Source organism: Notamacropus eugenii, chromosome 1, assembly GCF_028372415.1.
Source record: "Notamacropus eugenii isolate mMacEug1 chromosome 1, mMacEug1.pri_v2, whole genome shotgun sequence".
Classification (NCBI taxonomy): domain Eukaryota; kingdom Metazoa; phylum Chordata; class Mammalia; order Diprotodontia; family Macropodidae; genus Notamacropus; species Notamacropus eugenii.
Window position 1 is genome coordinate 296,220,894 of NC_092872.1, and position 18,904 is coordinate 296,239,797.

General features: G+C 38.3%; 1 protein-coding gene across 1 annotated transcript in view; it reads left to right on the forward strand.

Moving 5' to 3' along the window:
• The window catches only part of MAP3K9 (mitogen-activated protein kinase kinase kinase 9), a 139,162-nt gene that overhangs the window by 102,076 nt on the left and 18,182 nt on the right, over positions 1-18,904 (forward strand). The window contains exons 4-8 of the mRNA XM_072629243.1: positions 3,119-3,267; positions 4,589-4,764; positions 8,978-9,218; positions 15,579-15,701; positions 18,074-18,227. Of these exons, the coding sequence (XP_072485344.1) occupies positions 3,119-3,267; positions 4,589-4,764; positions 8,978-9,218; positions 15,579-15,701; positions 18,074-18,227 (843 nt within the window). The remainder of the gene's footprint in view (positions 1-3,118; positions 3,268-4,588; positions 4,765-8,977; positions 9,219-15,578; positions 15,702-18,073; positions 18,228-18,904) is intronic.

Sequence of the window (18,904 nt, forward strand, 5' to 3'; positions counted from 1 at the left end):
GAGATTAAAAAAAAGGAAAAGGACACATATAACAACTCTTTTGTTAGTGGCAAAGAATTGGAAACTTAGGAGAATGCCCATCAATTGGCAAATGGCTGAACAAGTCATAGTACGTGATTGTGATGGAATACTATTGTGCTATAAGAAGTGACAAGGGGGAGGGTTGCAGAAAACATGGGAATACCTATATGAACTGAGGCAATATGAAGTGAACAGCACCAGGAAATCACTGTACACAATAACAGCAGTATTATAATGATGATCAACTGTGAAAGACTTAACTACTTTGATCAATACAATAATCCAAGACATTTTCAAATGACTCATGTTGAAAAATGCTATCCACTTGCAGAGAAAGAACTGATGAATTCTGAGTGCAGATTGAAATATAGTTTTCTCACTTTATTTTTCATGCTTTTTCATGATATAGCTAATATGGAAATAATGCTTTGCATAATTTCACGTGTATAATTGGCATCATATTGCTTGCAGCAGGTGGGAAAGGCTGGAGAGAGTGAGAGAACTTAGAACTCAATATTAAAAAACAAGAATGCTAAAATAAATAATAAATGTTTTTAAAAATGTTTTATTGGTTGATATATTGTCTTTACTATCTAGATTATTGTCTTTATAGGGGCTGTTAGGTGATACAGTGCCAGCTTGGAGTCACAAAGACCTGAGTTCAAACCCAATTTTAGACAGTTACTAGTAGTTCAAATATTAGAATATTTAAAAGTTATCAAAATATTTTAAAAACATGCTCATGGGTCCCACATTGAAGAACCTCTACAATAGATTCTCTCATTTAGTATATTTAAATTAAGACCCCAAAGGGAAGAGAACATGATTTATTGGAGATACTCAAAGGAGTGAGAGGTAGAAACAAGAAGGAAAGGTAGTAGGCAGCCCAGTGTTCCCAGTTGTGCATGGGATCCATGATTAACACCTATAAACTCAGGTAACTCATTGAACTATGGTAAACTCATTAATCTAACTATGGTTAGGACACTAACATCTCCAAAGCAGGACTGGGAAAGGATAGAATTAAGGATGTTGCCAGGGAGCATGATGGATTTCAGGCCATGGCAGGAAGAGAGAGCCCATGATAGTTTAGAACTTGTGGATCCAGGTCAGTAATATAGAAGTAAACAATAAGAGAGAGGAATAAAAAAAATGAGAAGAAATTTAAACCTTTTAATTACTCTATCATCTTGTTCCTTACCAGCTAGATGATGCATGAATAGAGCTCTGGATTGGGAGACAGGATGACCTGTGTTGAAATTCTGCCTCATTTACTAACTATGTGAGCCTGGATAAATCATTTAACCTCCTTGTACCTCAGTTTCCTCATCTGTGAAATGAGGGTGTTCAATTCAATGGCCTTTAAAGTTCCTTCTAGCTTTAAGTCTACGATCCTACTAGTTTCCTGATACTGTTCTAGGGATGCAAAGGTAAATCAGACATTTTTTGCTAACAGGGAGCTTACATAGTGTGTGTGTGTGTGTGTGTGTGTGTGTGTACAATACTTGTAAAGGAAAGTCAATTTAAAATACAGAAATACACAAAATAATTCATTGGGTCAGGGTAGAAAAGCACTTATAGGGGAAAGGGGAGTGATTAGTAAAAGCCTTCCAAGGAACCATTGTCTACCATGCGTAGGAATTTGTGGTCTAAACTAAGCATATCAAGAGACTTTCTTGATTTCTGGTTCAAAACTGAGCCACAATGGTAGCAGGTTTGGATGAAGGCCCCTTTTTCTTTTACTTTTTCATGATTTGTTAGTCATAGTTGTAGACAGAATGACTCATCTGTGACATTCTGTCATTCTTCCCTTAAGGGATATGAGAGTAAAGACTCAAGTACAGATTCAGATATGACATGAATTGTAGCAAGAGTTTGTCTCTCACAGCTGTTACACCTGGGTCCTAGAGAGTAAAATTTACCGATTATGTTTAGCCAGGCAGAGATACCACCATTGTTAAGAGACTAGCCTAAAAATGATCTCTTTAGTATCAGTGACTACATATGGGAAGTTTTTCGACTAGTGGGCATTTGATATCTCTACCCAGACTTGCTTATTTTGGCCTGTTCTGTAGCTCATACCCAAGAGCATGCCTTTAAAAAAAAAAAATTTCAAAATCTAATTTAGTATAGCTGTGGGTAAAATTTTTTTAAAAAAGTAACATTCAAAGAAATAGTAGATGTTGCTGACATCATTCAGTACTATTTTTACAGATTCAGAATCTTAAAATTGAAGAGACCTTAGGGATCTATAGAGACATTTTTTTGTGTTATGGACCTCTTTGGTATAAGTGAGAATAATATTTTCAAATGCACAAAATATAATACACAGGATTACAAAGGAAACCAATTGTGTTGAAATACACTTAGCAACACATTTTTTAAAACCAGGTTTTTGGATACCAGATTAAGAATCCCTGACCTAATCCAACCTTCTCATTTTACTGATGAGAAAACTGAGGCTTAGAGAGGTGTGATTTTTCCAAGTTCACTTAGCCAGTATATGATAATATCAGAAATAATATTTATATGTACATTGTATTTTAGTGCTTAGAAAGTACTGTCTTCATAACAAATTTGTGAAGTAGGGAGTAGAAGCATTATTACTTCCTCCTTTCATTTTATAGATGATGAAAATAAGACTCAGAAGAAGCTAAGTGATTTGCTCAGGGTCACCTGCCTAAGAAATTAGTCAGTCAACAAGCACTGATTAAGCTCCTACTCTGCACCAGACATTGTGCTAAGTGCTAAGGATAAAAATAAAGGTAAAAAAGATAGTCTCCTGCCCTTGAGGAACTTACATTTTAAGGGAGGATAATGCTGGATCTAGAACTCAGGTCTCCTGACTCTAAGACCAATGTTCTTTCCATTGTACCACATTGGCAACAAGTGTTGCCAAGAGTACCATGATGAAAATCATAATATCATAAATCATTTCATCATTCACCATGATAAAAATCACAAAATCATGATATGTCATCCATTAGCTCCCCATTAGAATGGGATCTGTTTCTGTTTTTGACAAGGTCATACAAGCTATGGTAATTGAGTATGATATGTGATTTCCTATGGAGTCTCTGTCTTTGCCTCTCCTTAGCTATGGTGTGCTGCTTTGGGAGCTGCTGACGGGTGAAGTACCCTTCCGAGGAATAGATGGCTTAGCGGTAGCCTATGGGGTAGCCATGAATAAGCTTGCCCTTCCCATTCCTTCTACATGCCCAGAACCTTTTACCAAGCTCATGGAAGGTAAGTGGCCCCCTGGCTGGAGGAGAGTAGGAGAGTACTGTGACATTGCTGAACTTTTACAACATCAGTTATCACAAGAGGAAATTAGTTATTAGTCATCCCTGTGTGGAAATCCTATGGATAATGGGAATAATACCCATTTTGTAATCTTTACAATGTCTTGCTAGATTAAGCTTGTAAGTGCTTCTTATAGCTGACCCCTCCCCCTCCCATGATAGAAAGGGTTGACTTAGTAAGCAGCGAAGTCTGTGAATGAATACTTTGAATGTGTGAAACATTTGAGCCAGAAGGAGTCATTCAGGTAAGGAAACTGAGACCCTGGGCTCAAGGACCTAAGGACAGTCACACATTTAGTGACAGAGCCTTGATGTAAAGGCAGCAGTGGAATGAAGGGAAAATATCACAGGATTTGGAGTGAAGAGACCTCACTTCAAAGTTGATTTCTGCCACTTTGTACCTATGTTTTTTGAGTAATTTACTTTGGGACTCTGTTCCTAACTCTGTCAATTGAGGTGGTTGGATTAGATGACCTGTTAATTCTCATCCAGCTCTAAATCTATGATATGATGCTAGGAAGCCCTTGACCTCAGACCAGCAGTTTTGAGTCATTGATTCAAAAGCACTAGACTGGGAATCTGGAGAACATACATGGATTTGCTGACCTAGGCAAGTCACTTAATATCTCTTATCCTACATTTTGTTTAATTGTGAGAAAATGGTATTAAACTGGGAGATTACTCTGGTTCCTTCCAGCTGAGACTTTGACAACAGGAGTTTGCATTTTATCTTAGAGGAAAGAGAGACCCTTTGGACCTTCTTCATGATGGGGAGTGATATGTATGGTGTGTGTGTTTGTGTGTGTGTGTATGTGGTGTGTGTACATACACACATACATGCATACATATTTATGTTTTTATGTAAATATATAAGATGGTAGAGACAAGAACTCCTCTATCTTAAAACATGATGAACATGACTGTGATACTTACTATTAGGAAAGATCCCTTGTTTTAATTTTTTTCCTGTTAATTGGTCTGGAAATTAGGACTCAAGGGTTTAATTTTAAATGCTATTCTTGTGACTTTGGGCATTTTATTTTTTCCTGCTTAAGTCCTTGTTCCTTTTCCTAGGAGTTATCATTTTGATGTAATATCATAGACCAGCATTTTCCCTATTGTTTGTGACAGCATTTTCCCCATATTCAGGAGTTTCAGGAGGGAGGATAAGAGGAAGCTTTAGGGTAAGCTTGGTCAACTCAAATTCTATTTCTAACATTTACCTCTTCCCATCCTTTTTGCCTATCTATATCTACCCTGGTTAGACTGCTGGAATCCTGACCCCCATTCACGACCATCTTTCATGAATATCCTGGACCAACTCACCACTATAGAAGAGTCTGGCTTTTTTGAAATGCCAAAGGACTCCTTCCACTGCCTGCAGGATGACTGGAAACATGAAATTCAAGAGATGTTTGACCAACTCAGGGCCAAAGAAAAGGTAAAGAATGAACACATCCACCCATCAATGGGCCATCCCAGGTATGGCTGGAACCTGGCCAGATCTCACTGGCTTTGACAAGTATATCTCCTTATTCATTACAATGTGATCACTGATTTTTCCTAGGAAAGAGGAAAATGTCTAGGCCTCAGGTTTTGCTTGAAATGGTATAGAATATGTTTTGTCTTCTTAAGATATGGCAGGAATAAAAGGGCAAAACAGTTAGCCACAGTCTGACCTTATAGGATTGTCCACTTATGATCCAAACTGAAAGGAGGCAACATGGTGAAAGGAAACTAGATGTTTCAGCAGATTGAATGCTGGGACTGAAGTCAAGAAGATTCATCTTCCTGATTTTGAATCTGTCCTAAGACACTTACTAGTTGTGTGACCCTGGACAAGTCACTTAACTTTTTTTGCCTCGGTTTCCTCATCTGTAAAAATGATCTGGACAAGGAAATTGCAAACCACTCTGGTATCTTTGCCAAGAAAACCCCAAATAATGTCACAGAGAGTCTGGCATGACTGAAAACAACTCAACAACAACAAAGGATGGAATGAGCACAGAATTTTAATAGTGTCAGAAGGACCTGAGTTGAAATCCTGCTCCTAATACTTATTAACTGTGTAACCCTGGGCAAGGAGCCTAATCCCTAAGTTTCAGTATAAGACCACACAAGTTGCAGAATGTGTCATTCATAGAAGTTTTCTTATACCCATGAAATCAAAAATTCTGGTCCAAAAGGAAAAAAAAAAGACTAATGTTTAGAAGTGACTAATTGTACCACTTTAAAAAACATTTTCATTATACAATATCAATTAAAATTCTTTACCATAGTATGATCTTACATACTTCTGAATAAACAGAACACATTTGTAAAGTGAATTTTGAGGTATAATTTTATGGACAATGTACTTCGTCTCTATGAGCCTCAGTCAACTCCTTAAGACTTCACTATTAAGGCAGGATATGATCTGCCTTTGTGGATGGAGTTCCAGACTGATAAAATCACAGTTCCTTAGGTATTTGAAAAGATAAGGAAAAGATCTATATTCTAGGCTTCTTGTAGTGAGAGATGTACCTTTCCTCATTCTGTATGTGACAAACGTGGTTTGAGTTGCTATGCAACTCCATTTACCGAAGTGCTCCATAATAGGCTTTTACTCATATGATGTTAGCATTTCAGATTATAAAATTACTGTGGCCCGGTAGTGCTGTTGACTTACAATGATGCCTTCTTCAGGCAGGTGGCTTCCTTATTGTCAACAATGAGTCCTATCTGCTATCGCTAATTATTACTGTTGCTGCTATTTTAGGTTCTGTTGGGATGAGTCAGGGTCTGTGGAAGGGAGAAGTCTTAGGTTCGTAGAGGGAAGGGACTCAAATAAACTCAAATTCTTGCCACTCAGAGGAACCAACAGGAATAAAGGAATAATGGATCTATGATGCTACAAGCATCCTGAACTTTTCAGCTTTTCATTTTAACAGTAAAATCCACCAACTGAGCGTAATGGTTCTGTGATTTCCAATTCCTTTTGTTCTCCGGTAGAGAAGGCGAAGAAGTCACACAAGAGACCAAAGGATTTGAAGGGCTCAGGATAATTATTTGTAATGGTTTATTTCCCCAAAGAAGGAAGAAGTTGAAAAGATATATAAAAAGATTTTTGATTTTATAAAAATCCATTCTATTTATTCTTTCCTTTCTCTTCCTCTTTTCTTTTCCCTCTTTCTCCTTTTTTTCTCTTTTTTCCTCTCCTCTTTTTCTCCCCACCATTTTCTCCATCTTCTTTTTCTCCTTTTTCTTTTTCCTCCTCTCTTTTCCTCCCTTTTGCTTCTTCCCCCTCTGTCTCTTGTGTAATGGTAACCATCTCTAGGGTGGGGTGGGGGAGAGAAGAAAATAATAAATAAGTAGATTTACATGATATCTTTTTTATATATTTTAAAAGAATAGCAAATTGCACATAATAGATTTGCAATTTCATTGCAATCATCTTTTTTATTATACTATGTTATGGAAATGCTTGTTTTATTCCATACATTAAAAAAAAGGAAAGAAAAATACTATAATAAAGGAAATCCTTTTTTTAAGGATGACGTTGGAGAATCTATTTTTGAGGGCAAATTAAGAAGAAGAAATAGTGTTTATAGCTTCTCCCCTTTTGTATGGTCTATCTCTTATTTTGTGTGTGTTTTATTCCCCTTTCTCTCTCTCTCCTTTTTCCCCCTTTGGTCTCTATACCTTATCTTGTTTCAGGTCTAGCTCCCTACCAATGAAGATTTATGAAAATATTTAAATTCCAACAATTAATGTTTTGCCACAGAAACTTTACAAACTAAATCTCTTGGTCTCTCTTTGGACTTACTTATCTTATGTAAATTACTGTGTAGACATTTTAGTGTTTTGTGTTTTTTTCTCTGTCTTGATGTCATCCTTAAGAGAATAGACTTTTTGTGGGCTCCTAAGGCTGTTTGCTTCCCTGAATTACTTGCTTGTCTTCTCAGCTCCCCTGTTCCCTGATGTCTTCCCCCACCTGTCTGACCCCCTGCCTTCAGTACTGAGTTCCCATATAGAACCAAGTATCAGAGAAAGACACTGTCTCTGGAGTCAAGAAACCCTGAGTTCAAATCTGGAAACAGTTCTCTTGACTACCTTAGTCAAGGGAACCAATCTTTTTATTTGAATGTAATCTCCCTGAGTTATTGCTGGTTCTTGGGTCAAAACACTAGATTCCTAATAATAGATTCCTGTGCTTCCTCAGTTTCTTAACATTCATTTTAAAAATTTTGAGTCTCAAATTCTTACCCTCTCTCCTACCCATCCCTCATCTGCTGAGAAGGCAAACAATGTGAGATTAATTATTTGTGTGAATTTGTTCTCTAAGTTTCATCATTGAATGACTCATTGAAATTTTAGGGAACTTCTTTCTGCCTCAGTCTCACACTCTGGACATTGGGCACCACCTGATCTTTGACAAAATGGATACTTAGAGGCATGATGCCCCAGAGGTTCAATAGCCCTGTTCATGTGACTGTTACCAATTAAATCTAATTCAATTACAAGTCAAGGCATCACTCCCTTGAAATCATTGGACCAACAGCAGCAATGCATTGGGGCTCTGGAATTCTGCTTGCTGGTTTATAGAGCAAATGATTTCAGACTCTCAGGAAACATTATCCTTTTCTCTTCCTTGTTATGTAGCACTGTTTAGGACAATGCCTGGCACCAAGTAGGCAGTTAAGAAATGTTTATTGATTGACTGAACAAGAGACCAAGAACTTTGCAGGAGAGGTTAAAGCTAATACTCCCAGTCTCAGATTTATTCACTAGAATAAATAATTAATAATTATAATGATTATATTTATGCAGGGTATCCCCAAAGTCTTAGTGCAATTTTAAGCTAGCAAAGCTTGAAGCTAAACTGAGACTTTTGAGGATATTCTGTACAGTGATTTAAAGTTTGAGACATTTTGTATAGTGATTTAAAGTTTGCAAAAGAGCTTTATATACATTATATCCAGATTTCATTTGCTCTTCACAATCTTGGAGGGTGGGTACTATGAGTATTCCTACACCCATTTTATAGATGAAAAAAACTGAGGCTCAGGGAAGTGACTTGGCCATTGTCACACAACTAGTTAAGTGTTAAAGGTGGAATTTGAACCCAAATTTTACTGGATTCAGATCCATCAATCATCAACCATTTTTTTTAACAAGTAAATTTGTATTATTTTTTCCAATTATATGTAAAAACAATTTTTGACTTTAATTTTTTAAAATTTTGAATTTCAAATTCTCTCCCTAACTGTGTCCCGTTCCCTCTCCTTGAGAAGGCAAACAGTTATTTTTAAAAAATGACTTTTATGTTCTAGGCACTGTGTCAGGTGCTAGAGGTACAAAGACAAAATTGAAATACCCCCTGGCCCAAGGAGCTTACAAATCTAACACTTTATCCACTTAGCCTGATTCTCTTACGATATAAAAACGTGTGCTTCTTTGGAAAAAAAAAATCACTTAGTTGCTTTCTGCCTCACTTTCCTCATCTTAAAAATATGAGGGGAACTAGACCTAAATGGTCTTTAAATCCTTTGCAGTTCTAACATTTTTGATTCTATGAAGGACTCTCCAGTAGAGTTTCATTGATTATGGGTCAAAGATTATGCCACTCACACTTTCCTTTGCCCATCCTTTTCCTTTTCCTCTGTCTCTTGTAGGAGCTTCGTACATGGGAGGAAGAGCTGACCCGGGCAGCCCTTCAGCAGAAGAACCATGAGGAGCTACTGAGACGCCGAGAACAAGAGCTGGCAGAGCGGGAGATCGACATCCTGGAAAGGGAACTCAACATCATCATCCATCAGTTGTGCCAAGAGAAGCCCCGCGTGAAGAAACGTAAGGGCAAGTTTAAGAAGAACCGTCTGAAACTCAAGGATGGCAACCGCATCAGCCTTCCTTCAGGTGTGTGAGTACACGTGAAGCCTAGAGGGGGATCTGTGGAGCACATGGTGCACAGAGCACTGGAAGACTCACCTTGAGTTCAAATCCGGCCTCAGATACTTCTTAGCTGGGTGACCTTGGGCAAATCACTTTACCCTCTTTGCCTCAGTTTCCTCATCTGTAAAATGAGCTGGAGAAGGAAATGGCAAACTACTCCAGTACCTTTGACAAGAAAACCCCAAATGGGGTCATGAGGAGTAGGACGTGATTGAAATGACTCACCAACAAAGCCTAGGAAGCACCTATAGCACATTATAACACTACACAAACATATATGTGATATATACAACATAATATACACACATACAAATACACACATATGTTTTGCGGTGTTATATGTCATATTACAATAAGCATAACATCATGCATGTGCAATGTTTCAGCATGTGTATACAAGTACAGACATAAATTTATATATATATGTACACATATATAAGTTTGTGTGGTATTACAATAAAGCAAAGGCACTGTGCTCTAAGGAATTTGCATTAGGGGCAGGGTGGGGAGGGGGAGAGGATATATGTGTATACATGCACACACATATGTATATACATGCACACACATACACATGCATGTACATACAATACACACGTGCATGTATAGATGCATCTGTATCTATCTAGGTATATGTGTGCATATGTGGGTGTGCATGCATGCACACATATATATGGGACAGCTAGATGGTGCAGTAGATAGAGCACTTGGCCTGGACTCAGGAAGATCTGAGTTCACATCCAGCATCAGACACTTCCTAATTATATGACCCTAGGCAAATCACTTAATCCCTTTTTGCCTCAGTTCCCCATCTGTTAAAATGGGGATACAATGGAGGAAAAAATGGCAAAGTTCATGGGCTCACACAGAGTCTGACATGACTCAACAGCAAAAATAAAGCATATACAAGGTACCAAGGTACCACTAATAGTGGTAGGTTCTAGGTGGTGCTTGATCTGAGCGTTGAAGGAGACCAGGAAATTCCAAGGGGCAGAGGGGAGAAAGGAGTGCAGGGATTTAGAGCAAAAAGCCCAGAGAGGCCCTAGGCTGATTAGATTGATATAAAGATAAAGATATAGATGCAAACTTATATCTATATCTAGATGTCAGGTATATGTAGGTATATGTAGACATACATATATGTATAGAGGGATTAGATATAGATTATAAACTTATTCTGTATTTATCTTGTGCTTTCTTATTTATAGTCGCTATCCCCTCCTTAGATGGTAAGTTTCTCGAAGGTAGAAACCTTTTTTTGCTTTTTCTTTGTATCCTCAACACTTACCACTGTGCCTAGCCCTCAGTACATGTTTAATAATTTATTGAGATATATAGCTATACATATGGGTGTATACATGTACATACATTTATATGCACACAAGCATGCTTACATACTTACAAATGTGTGTGTATATATTGATGTGAATCCAAACCTATATACATATGTATATCTGCATGTATTTTACAGTGTGTTTATCACTATAGTAATATTTGCATATGATTTATGCATATATTACAGCACGTGCTTTTTTTTTACTAATAGAAATTTTGAAAACCATTGTTTTATTTGAACACCATACAAATAAATAATATATTATGTAGGACATGTATACATACATATGTGTGTATATATACACTAGTTTGTTTATATACGTATGTATTCAAATATTGGTAGAAACATGTATACCTACATGTACATAATGCATATATGAGTACATATGCACATATTCTATTGTTGTTTGGTCATTTAAGTTGTGTCCAACTTTTCATGACCCCATTTGGGGTTTTCTTGGCAAGATACTGGAATGGTTTGACATTTCCTTCACTGACTCATTTTATAGATGAGGAAACTGAGGCAAACAGGGTGAAGTGGGCACCCAGCTGGTAAGTGTCTGAGGCTGGATTTGAACTCAGGCCTGGCACTCAATCTACTGTACCACTCTGCAGTGCACATATATGTAGGAGCTATATGTGTATACATGTGGCCCATTTATAACACTGCACAAACACATATGGGCATATAATAACACAGTATGCACACACATGCAAATATACACACCTATTTTTGTGGTGTTATATGTAATATTCCAGTATGTGTAATATCATAATGTATAATGTTTCAGTGTGCATGTATACATGTATAATGTGCACATATACATATATGAACACACATATGTTTTGATCATGCACCCACCCATATCACGAAAAAGTTTTCAAGCTTGTACTATGAGATATACATATTTATTTGTAAATCATATACAAATATTAATTTAATAGTACATTGCATATATTGTGAAACACATACAAATTAATAACTAAAAGGGACAAGATGAAAATAAAAAATGTTTAATTTAAAATTATTATTCATTAATACCACAAAATCACTTTTTGCTTTTGAGGATTTTGATCAGACGTGCTTCAATATCTTTGAAAAATTCCTTTGTACTGGGGGAGAGAGTTGACTTATAAAAGAATAATTGTTCATTAGTAATTAAGCATTTAATTAATTTGATCAGTGTGATGAGCCAGACAAATAAATTCCTTTTTGTTTTTGTTGTTTTAGAACTTTTTTTTGTTAAAAAGTTCCCAATATAGCCATCAAATCATAGGTAATAAGAGCCAGGGAACATCACAATTCTACTTGAGTTAGGTTTCTTTGTGAAGCAGTTCCTCATGGACACTGCACAAATAAACAAAAGTGGATTATCTCTGATTTCAGCAGAAAGTTTTCAATAGAAATCCATTCTTCTTTATTTACATAGTCCTGCCTAATGGGCTGTATCATACCTTAGTTTTCTATTCATATCGGGACATTTTAGTTGTGATTTTGTATGGGTTTGAGTAGTAACAAGAAAGCCAGTTTGTCTAGACTATAGAGTACAAAGAAGGGGAGTGATATATAATAACATGGGGAAGGTAGGTTGGAGTCAGTTTGCAAAGGGCTCTAAATGTGAAACAAAGGAGTTTTATATTTGATCCTAGGGAAAATAGGGAGCCAGTAGAATTTATTGAGTAGGGAGATGACATGATCAGACTCGTACTTTGGGAAATTCACTTTGGCAGCTTTGTGAAGGATGGATTGGAGTGGGGATAGACTTCAGGCAGAGAGACCAATTAAGAAGCCATGATAATAGTCCAAATGAGAGGTGATCACTAGGGTGGTTGCTGTATTGGTAGAGAGAAAGTGACAAATGCAAAGAATGTAAGACAGAAACAAGATTTGGCAACTGATTGGATATATGGAGTGAGTGAAAGTGAAGATGACATTCAGTTGGCAAACCTGGGTGAGTGAAAGTGAAGATGACATGAAATTGACAAACCAGGGTGATTGGAACTTTGATGGAGCACTTAGGAGGTTTCGAATAGGTGTAAATTAAGGAAGAAAAATAATGTCATGACATCTATGATGCAGAGTGGAACCCATCCATGCTTACTAAGTCTGACCCAAAATAAAAAGGGTTGTGGAGCTTTTTATTTATTGGTCACTGCTTCAGAGCACAGAGTCTGCCATCTGAAGCATGCCTGCTGCAGCTGCATGGTGATCTGGGAGACAGAGAGGAAGTATGCTGGGAGGAAGGATTTTTCCTAATGAAATCTATGCAACTGCTGCTGGGGGTTCCAGGGCTAAGCTTAGTATGTGCTAATTAGTATGTACTAATGTTCGTTAGTAAACTAACACCTGACAGAGAAGAGAGGATGAGCAATGTGAAGCAATGTAGTTGGGGAATGGTGATGGAAATGGGGAAAGGTGTGGTTGCATTGGAGAGAAGTCCCATGATTGACTATCTTGGGCAAAGTGGGATATAACTCATCTTCTCATCCAACAGTGGATTGATCACTTACTCCTTGAGGGGCGTGGGTCATATCATGGTAACCCAGAGGCATTTAGCCGCCATTTTGGAAGTTATTGCTATAAAGCAATGAGACTGGTTTTCTTGTGTGATGTGTTAGAAATCAGCTTTACTACATCTAAGCATACCACAGTTGTCTCTTGTCATAGGTATGTTTATATACTACATTTATCCATTTCTAAGATGTGCCAAAATACAAAATAAAATTATTTTTAATTTTTTTTTCATTTTTGAACCTTGGGAAACATCAGATTGTAAAATTCTTGAAGATAGGACCAGGGTCTTATTTGTCTACACTGGGGAGAGCTGATCAAGAGACTCCTGATTTTTTTCCCCAATCCAGGTGATAAAATCCCAGAAAATAAGGAACTGGTCACAGAGACAATGAGGGGTGAAGGATATAAGCAAAGTCATGTCAACATTCTGTTACACCTTTACGTGTGAAGTAATTCTCCAATCAAAACTGATAAAATTAGGAGGCAGTTAACCATTGGCTGGCCTTCTTCCTGGTGGCCCTTTTGAAAGCAAGACATGCCCTAAGGATCTAGCCAAGTCAGGAACCAGCTCCAAGGAATGTGATTCTTGACAGCAGTCAAAAGAGTCAGCTCTAGGAGAAGTCAGCCCTTGAGAAGGAAAACTGTTCATTGTCTCTGAGGAGTGGGGGTGGTGGGCAGGATATCTCTCTCTTCTCTTCTCCCCTCCCCACATTAGCCATGGTATCTTGCAGTAGAACTATTCATTTAGTTGGAGACATCACACCCAATAGGAAGTAGGCCTGACAAATGGCAGCAAGAAATAGCTCTGAGGAGTGTGAGAAGTGCCCATCGGGGCTGAGCTACAGAGAGAAACAAACTCAAGGAGTCCAGGGGAACACCTTCAGAGAGTATCAACAGGAGGACACCATGGGAAGGGAAAGGAAGTTGGGGTCTCATAGTGCCAAAAGGGGTGTGTGGCTTTGGTCACATGTACCTTCAGTGTATGCATCACCTCCCTGATGTCATGGCCCTCTTAGAGAACAAAGACAAGCAACAACCTTTCTCTTACTCTAAGTCTGTGCCCACTGTTTTCACACTGATTCTGTGTGAGAGCTGTTGGAGAGAATTTCCTACTAACTCAGTGTGTAGTGGTGGGAAAGTACAACTGAGGTTTACAGGACTAGTTTTTTGTAGTTATTGTTCTTACAATTTTAGTAAAGGTCTTTACTTTGAGCTAATTGTGTCTGTTGACTGACTAGTAAAAATAAGCGCATTGGTAGGAGCTCATGAATTTTAGGAATGTGGACTCACAGGTCATCTTAACCTGGGGTAGTTACCCTTTAGAACCTGAGTACAAATAAAGGGGGGCAGCTAGGTGGTGCAGTGGATAGAGGACCAGTGCAGGAGTCAGGAGGATCTGAGTTCAAATCTCACCTCAGACACTTGACACTCACTAACTGTGTGACCTTGGACAAGTCGCTTAAACCCAATTGCCTCATCCTGGGTTATCTCTAGTCATGCTGATGAATATCTGGTCACTGGATACAGATGGCTCTGGAGGAGAAGTGAGGCTGGTGATCTGCACAGTCCTCCCTCACTCAAAACAAAGCCAAGGCAAGTCATGTCATCATTTCTCTGATGGCATGATCTTCTTTGGGAATGAAGGTGGAACACTCACAAATAAGGGGGAATTTCTTTAAGGGGATGTTTCATGTTTAGCAAAAACTACAGTGCCTTGCCAAGTATATTGCCTCAGAAAGAAAATAAACTCCAAGAATCAAGTCTTTGAGTTATCACCATAGATGTATGCATTGGGTACACATTTGATAGATAGTTCTTGACTTGTCTTGCCTCTGTAAGCACATTGTTCTTAGAAAGCATTGGAAGTTGGACCGTTAATCCCAGGTCAATATAATTGGAAGGCAGTCCCTGTCTTCATGTTCTCTGACCCATATCCCCCATGTTATTCATTCTCTACGCTGTTAGGATTGTATCAAAGGACAAAGTAATCATTCTTGCAAGCCACATAAGCTATAGAAATACAGTTGGTTCACTTCTACTTCTAATAGAGGTTGAAAGCAGAGCTATTGAAAGGATAGCCTTTTGGATAATTTTTTCCCAGAGTAAATATAAAATATAATCCTTTTTAATAACTCAAAATGCTCAGTTTCATATTGCATGTGTGTAGTCATTGGTTCTGATGCCAAGATTCTTACCTAAATTACACATAATGGTGTCCCTAATGAAATTCAATCCAGAAATGAATTTTCCCCTTTCTCACCCTTTTCTCATGTCTCTGGACTCTAGATCCTGGGGAAATAAGATAACCAAACTGAGAAGGACATTTCTTAGGTAAAGAGAGACAGAATGAGCCTTTCAGGAAACCAATGCCTGACCCTTGGGCCTGCTGGGAAATTTCATTTCTCTTGTTTGGATTATTTGATTATAGAATAATCTTCCTGACAAATGAGATTTTTGTATGTGTCATCTCTAATTAGATTTCCAACACAAGTTCACCGTGCAGGCGTCTCCAACCATGGACAAGAGGAAGAGTTTGATCAGTAGCGGCTCTAGTCCTCCTGCAAGTCCCACCATCATTCCCCGACTCAGAGCCATCCAATGTAAGATGGTGTTTACCAACTTTACATGGGGTAGGCCATGATGTTCCTGTGAATTTTCCAGTATACATTTGACTGAGGAGGGGAGAGGAGTTGTCTTCTGACCTGTCTAGTCATTTACTGGTTTAGCCATTTGTCCATGGCTCTGGAGGAGAAGTGAGGCTGGTGACCTGCACAGTTCTCCCTCACTCAAAACAAAGCCTCTTCCAAAATCCACAAACCCTCCTCCCATAAATACATTCTATCTTTCTTCTGTTATCACTATCACCACTCCCTCCATTTATTACTTTTTGGTCAAAAATTGTCAAAGAGAAGTAGAAACCAAAAATATCTTTGAAGCTCATTTATTTGTAAATGGTGTAAGAGGCTATCTGATACAAGATCTAAGACCTCCTATTATGGTCCCTTCTTAGACTGGGAACACACTGAAGTTATGTTATCCTTGCCCAGGGAACATAGAGTCCTCTCTCTGTCTAGTCTGACAATCCCTTTCTCCTATTCGTGCTAATCAGAGAGGTAGTTTTTTGCTGAGCTCAATTGCTGAGTAAATGTGACAAACATTTCTGTATTTCAAAGCCATACAGTACCAATAGGTACTAAGACTGTCTCTCTTGGCTTGTTTTGTTTCCTCCAACCTCTGTTCCTTTCTTTTCTCCTGGTACTGTCTTGTACCCCCTAGTGCCTTTGATAAACTTTCAATTCAATTCAGCAAACAATATTTTAAGCCCTTACCACGTGCAAGGTGCTGTGCTACTCACTGGAGGTACCAAGACCTGCTTTCCAAGGAGTTTACATTCTACTGAGTGCTCTGTGATAGAGCACTGTATCTAGAGTTAGGAAGACATGAGTTCAAGTCTACCCTCAGACATTTACTAGCTGTGTGACTCTAGGCAAGTCACTTAATCCTACTTGCCTTAGCTTCCACATATGTAAAATGAGCTGAAGAAGGAAATGGCAAACCCTTCCTGTAACTCTGCCAAGAAAATCCCAAATGGAGTTATGAAGAGTCAGACATGACTGAAATGATCCTACTTGTGAGACCTTAGTCATTTAACCTCTTGTGGGTATTAGTTCCTTTTTCTGTCAGATAAAGAAGTTGAAGAAGCTGCTCTAGGAGAACCCTTCCTATTCTCACTTCTATTATCCTTTGATTGATTTTCCATTTTTCCCTTAAGGCTTCAGTGGAAATCATGCTTATCAATATGCAAAATGATAGAGATCTACAATAAGAGGAGCATTGGTAGATCTAGAAGGGAGAGAAAGCCTTTGATTAAAAAATATTTGAGACAGAATAAAAGGAAAGGAGGTCAGTCTTCTCTGGGAAGGATTAATAAAACTATAGAAATACCAAAAATATCTCCATAAAAAAACCCTAAGACTCTTTTCTTCCTAGTGCTTATCTTGTACTAACCTTTGTTTCATCCTAATCCCTCCCCCACCTCCACCTCCATCTCCCAACCTGTAGAATTAACCCACCCAAGTCTTAAGCCTCATAGTTGTTTCAGACCCTGTTGCTGGTCAGATTTCTCTTCAATTTTTATTGATAATTGTGGGAATTAAGAACAAATTTGAGTGTGATTTTGAGATCTCTTAATAGTCAAGGACTCACAATTCAGCTATTTTCCTGACAAGTTCAGCAGTGGGATAAGTATTTGATTTAGATCAGGGCTTCTTAAACTTTTTCTACTCAGGTTCCTTGTTCCCCTTTAGGCAGCTTTCTCTTGGTGTTGCCTGGCCTGAAGGCATGTGCGGTGCAAAGTGGGCATGCTTTATGTTCAGAACCAACGCTGCAGTGAAGTTGTGTGATGCAACACAGGCAAGCGCTGCCAGAAACACCTAGAATTCATTACCTATTTGATTTTTAATTAAGTTTTGGTTGTTGCATGTTCAGAAACCTTTTACTGTTGCCAGATTTTTCACAATCAAATATGATGTAGAAACCCACAGTTTAAGAAGCACTGAATTAGATCCTATAATCACAGATTTAGAGCTGAAGAGTACATATTATATATTATCTTGCCCATCTTTATGAGGAAACTGAGTTCAAATGTAGCTTCCATATGTCACCAGTCCAAGAAGAGTCTATAATAGGAGAAGTCGTAGACCTTATATTGAACAGTCTCTTACCCCTTTACAAAGTGGCTAACCCAGAGTGGTTAAAAAATTTGCCCAGTATCATCAGAGAGGTAAATAACAGAGGCACAGTTTTGAATCCAGGGCTCTCCAAATCCAAATGTAAGCTTTTTTCATGCCACTCAAAAGTCCAGCCCACCGCTTCCTTCTCTGAATCTTCCAAGTGTGGGATGTGGGAGATGGATATGAAGGGAGCTTGGCTTCTAATCCTTACCTGATAATCTCTCCTGTGGTTCTTATAGTGACACCGAGTGAAAGCAACAAAACTTGGGGTCGGAGTTCAGTTGTCCAGAAAGAGGAAGGTGAAGAAGAAGAGAAGAGGGCCCTGAAAAAGAAAGGACGTACCTGGGGACCAAGTACACTTGGGCAGAAGGAAATTGTCTCAGGAGATGAAGGGTAAGAGCATTATAGGTAATAATAACAAAGCTTTCTTAACATTGATAAAGCCTGGACTAAATTACTTCTTTGAGAATAAACTCGATTATTATCCTTACAATAAATCTACATAGGAGAATAGCCATGGGTCGGTCAGTGAACAATATGAGTATGAGGTGTTTCCCCAAGTCCTTTTCTATAAGGTTCTCTATAGTCCCCACTTTAAAAATATCTCCAGAGCTGAATTTTCTGTTTGATAAGGGACAGATAATCTGCGTTGGGTTTGCGCTCTTGACCCAGGTCAAGAGATCTAATCTCTTTCAAACTCAACATATCTCATTAAGGGAAGGAGAGAGGCACAGATTACAGAGAGAGGCTTCATTTTACAGAAGAGAAACCTGAAGCCTAAACAGATGAAATAACTCAGCCAATCACCTTGAGAATCACCTTGAGCTGAGAATAGGTTCCAGGTTCACCTGTATCTATTTCAATCCTCAATTCTCTAATCCAGAGGTTCTTAACCTTCTCTGTCTCTTGGGTGCCTTTGACAGTCTGGTGAAACCCTGCACCTCTTCTCAGAATCATGTTTTTAAATGGAGATAATAAAATATATAGGATTACAAAGACAGCCTATTATATTGAAATACAGTTATCAAGATGTTGAAAAGACAAGTTCATAGATGCCCCTGAACTCCACT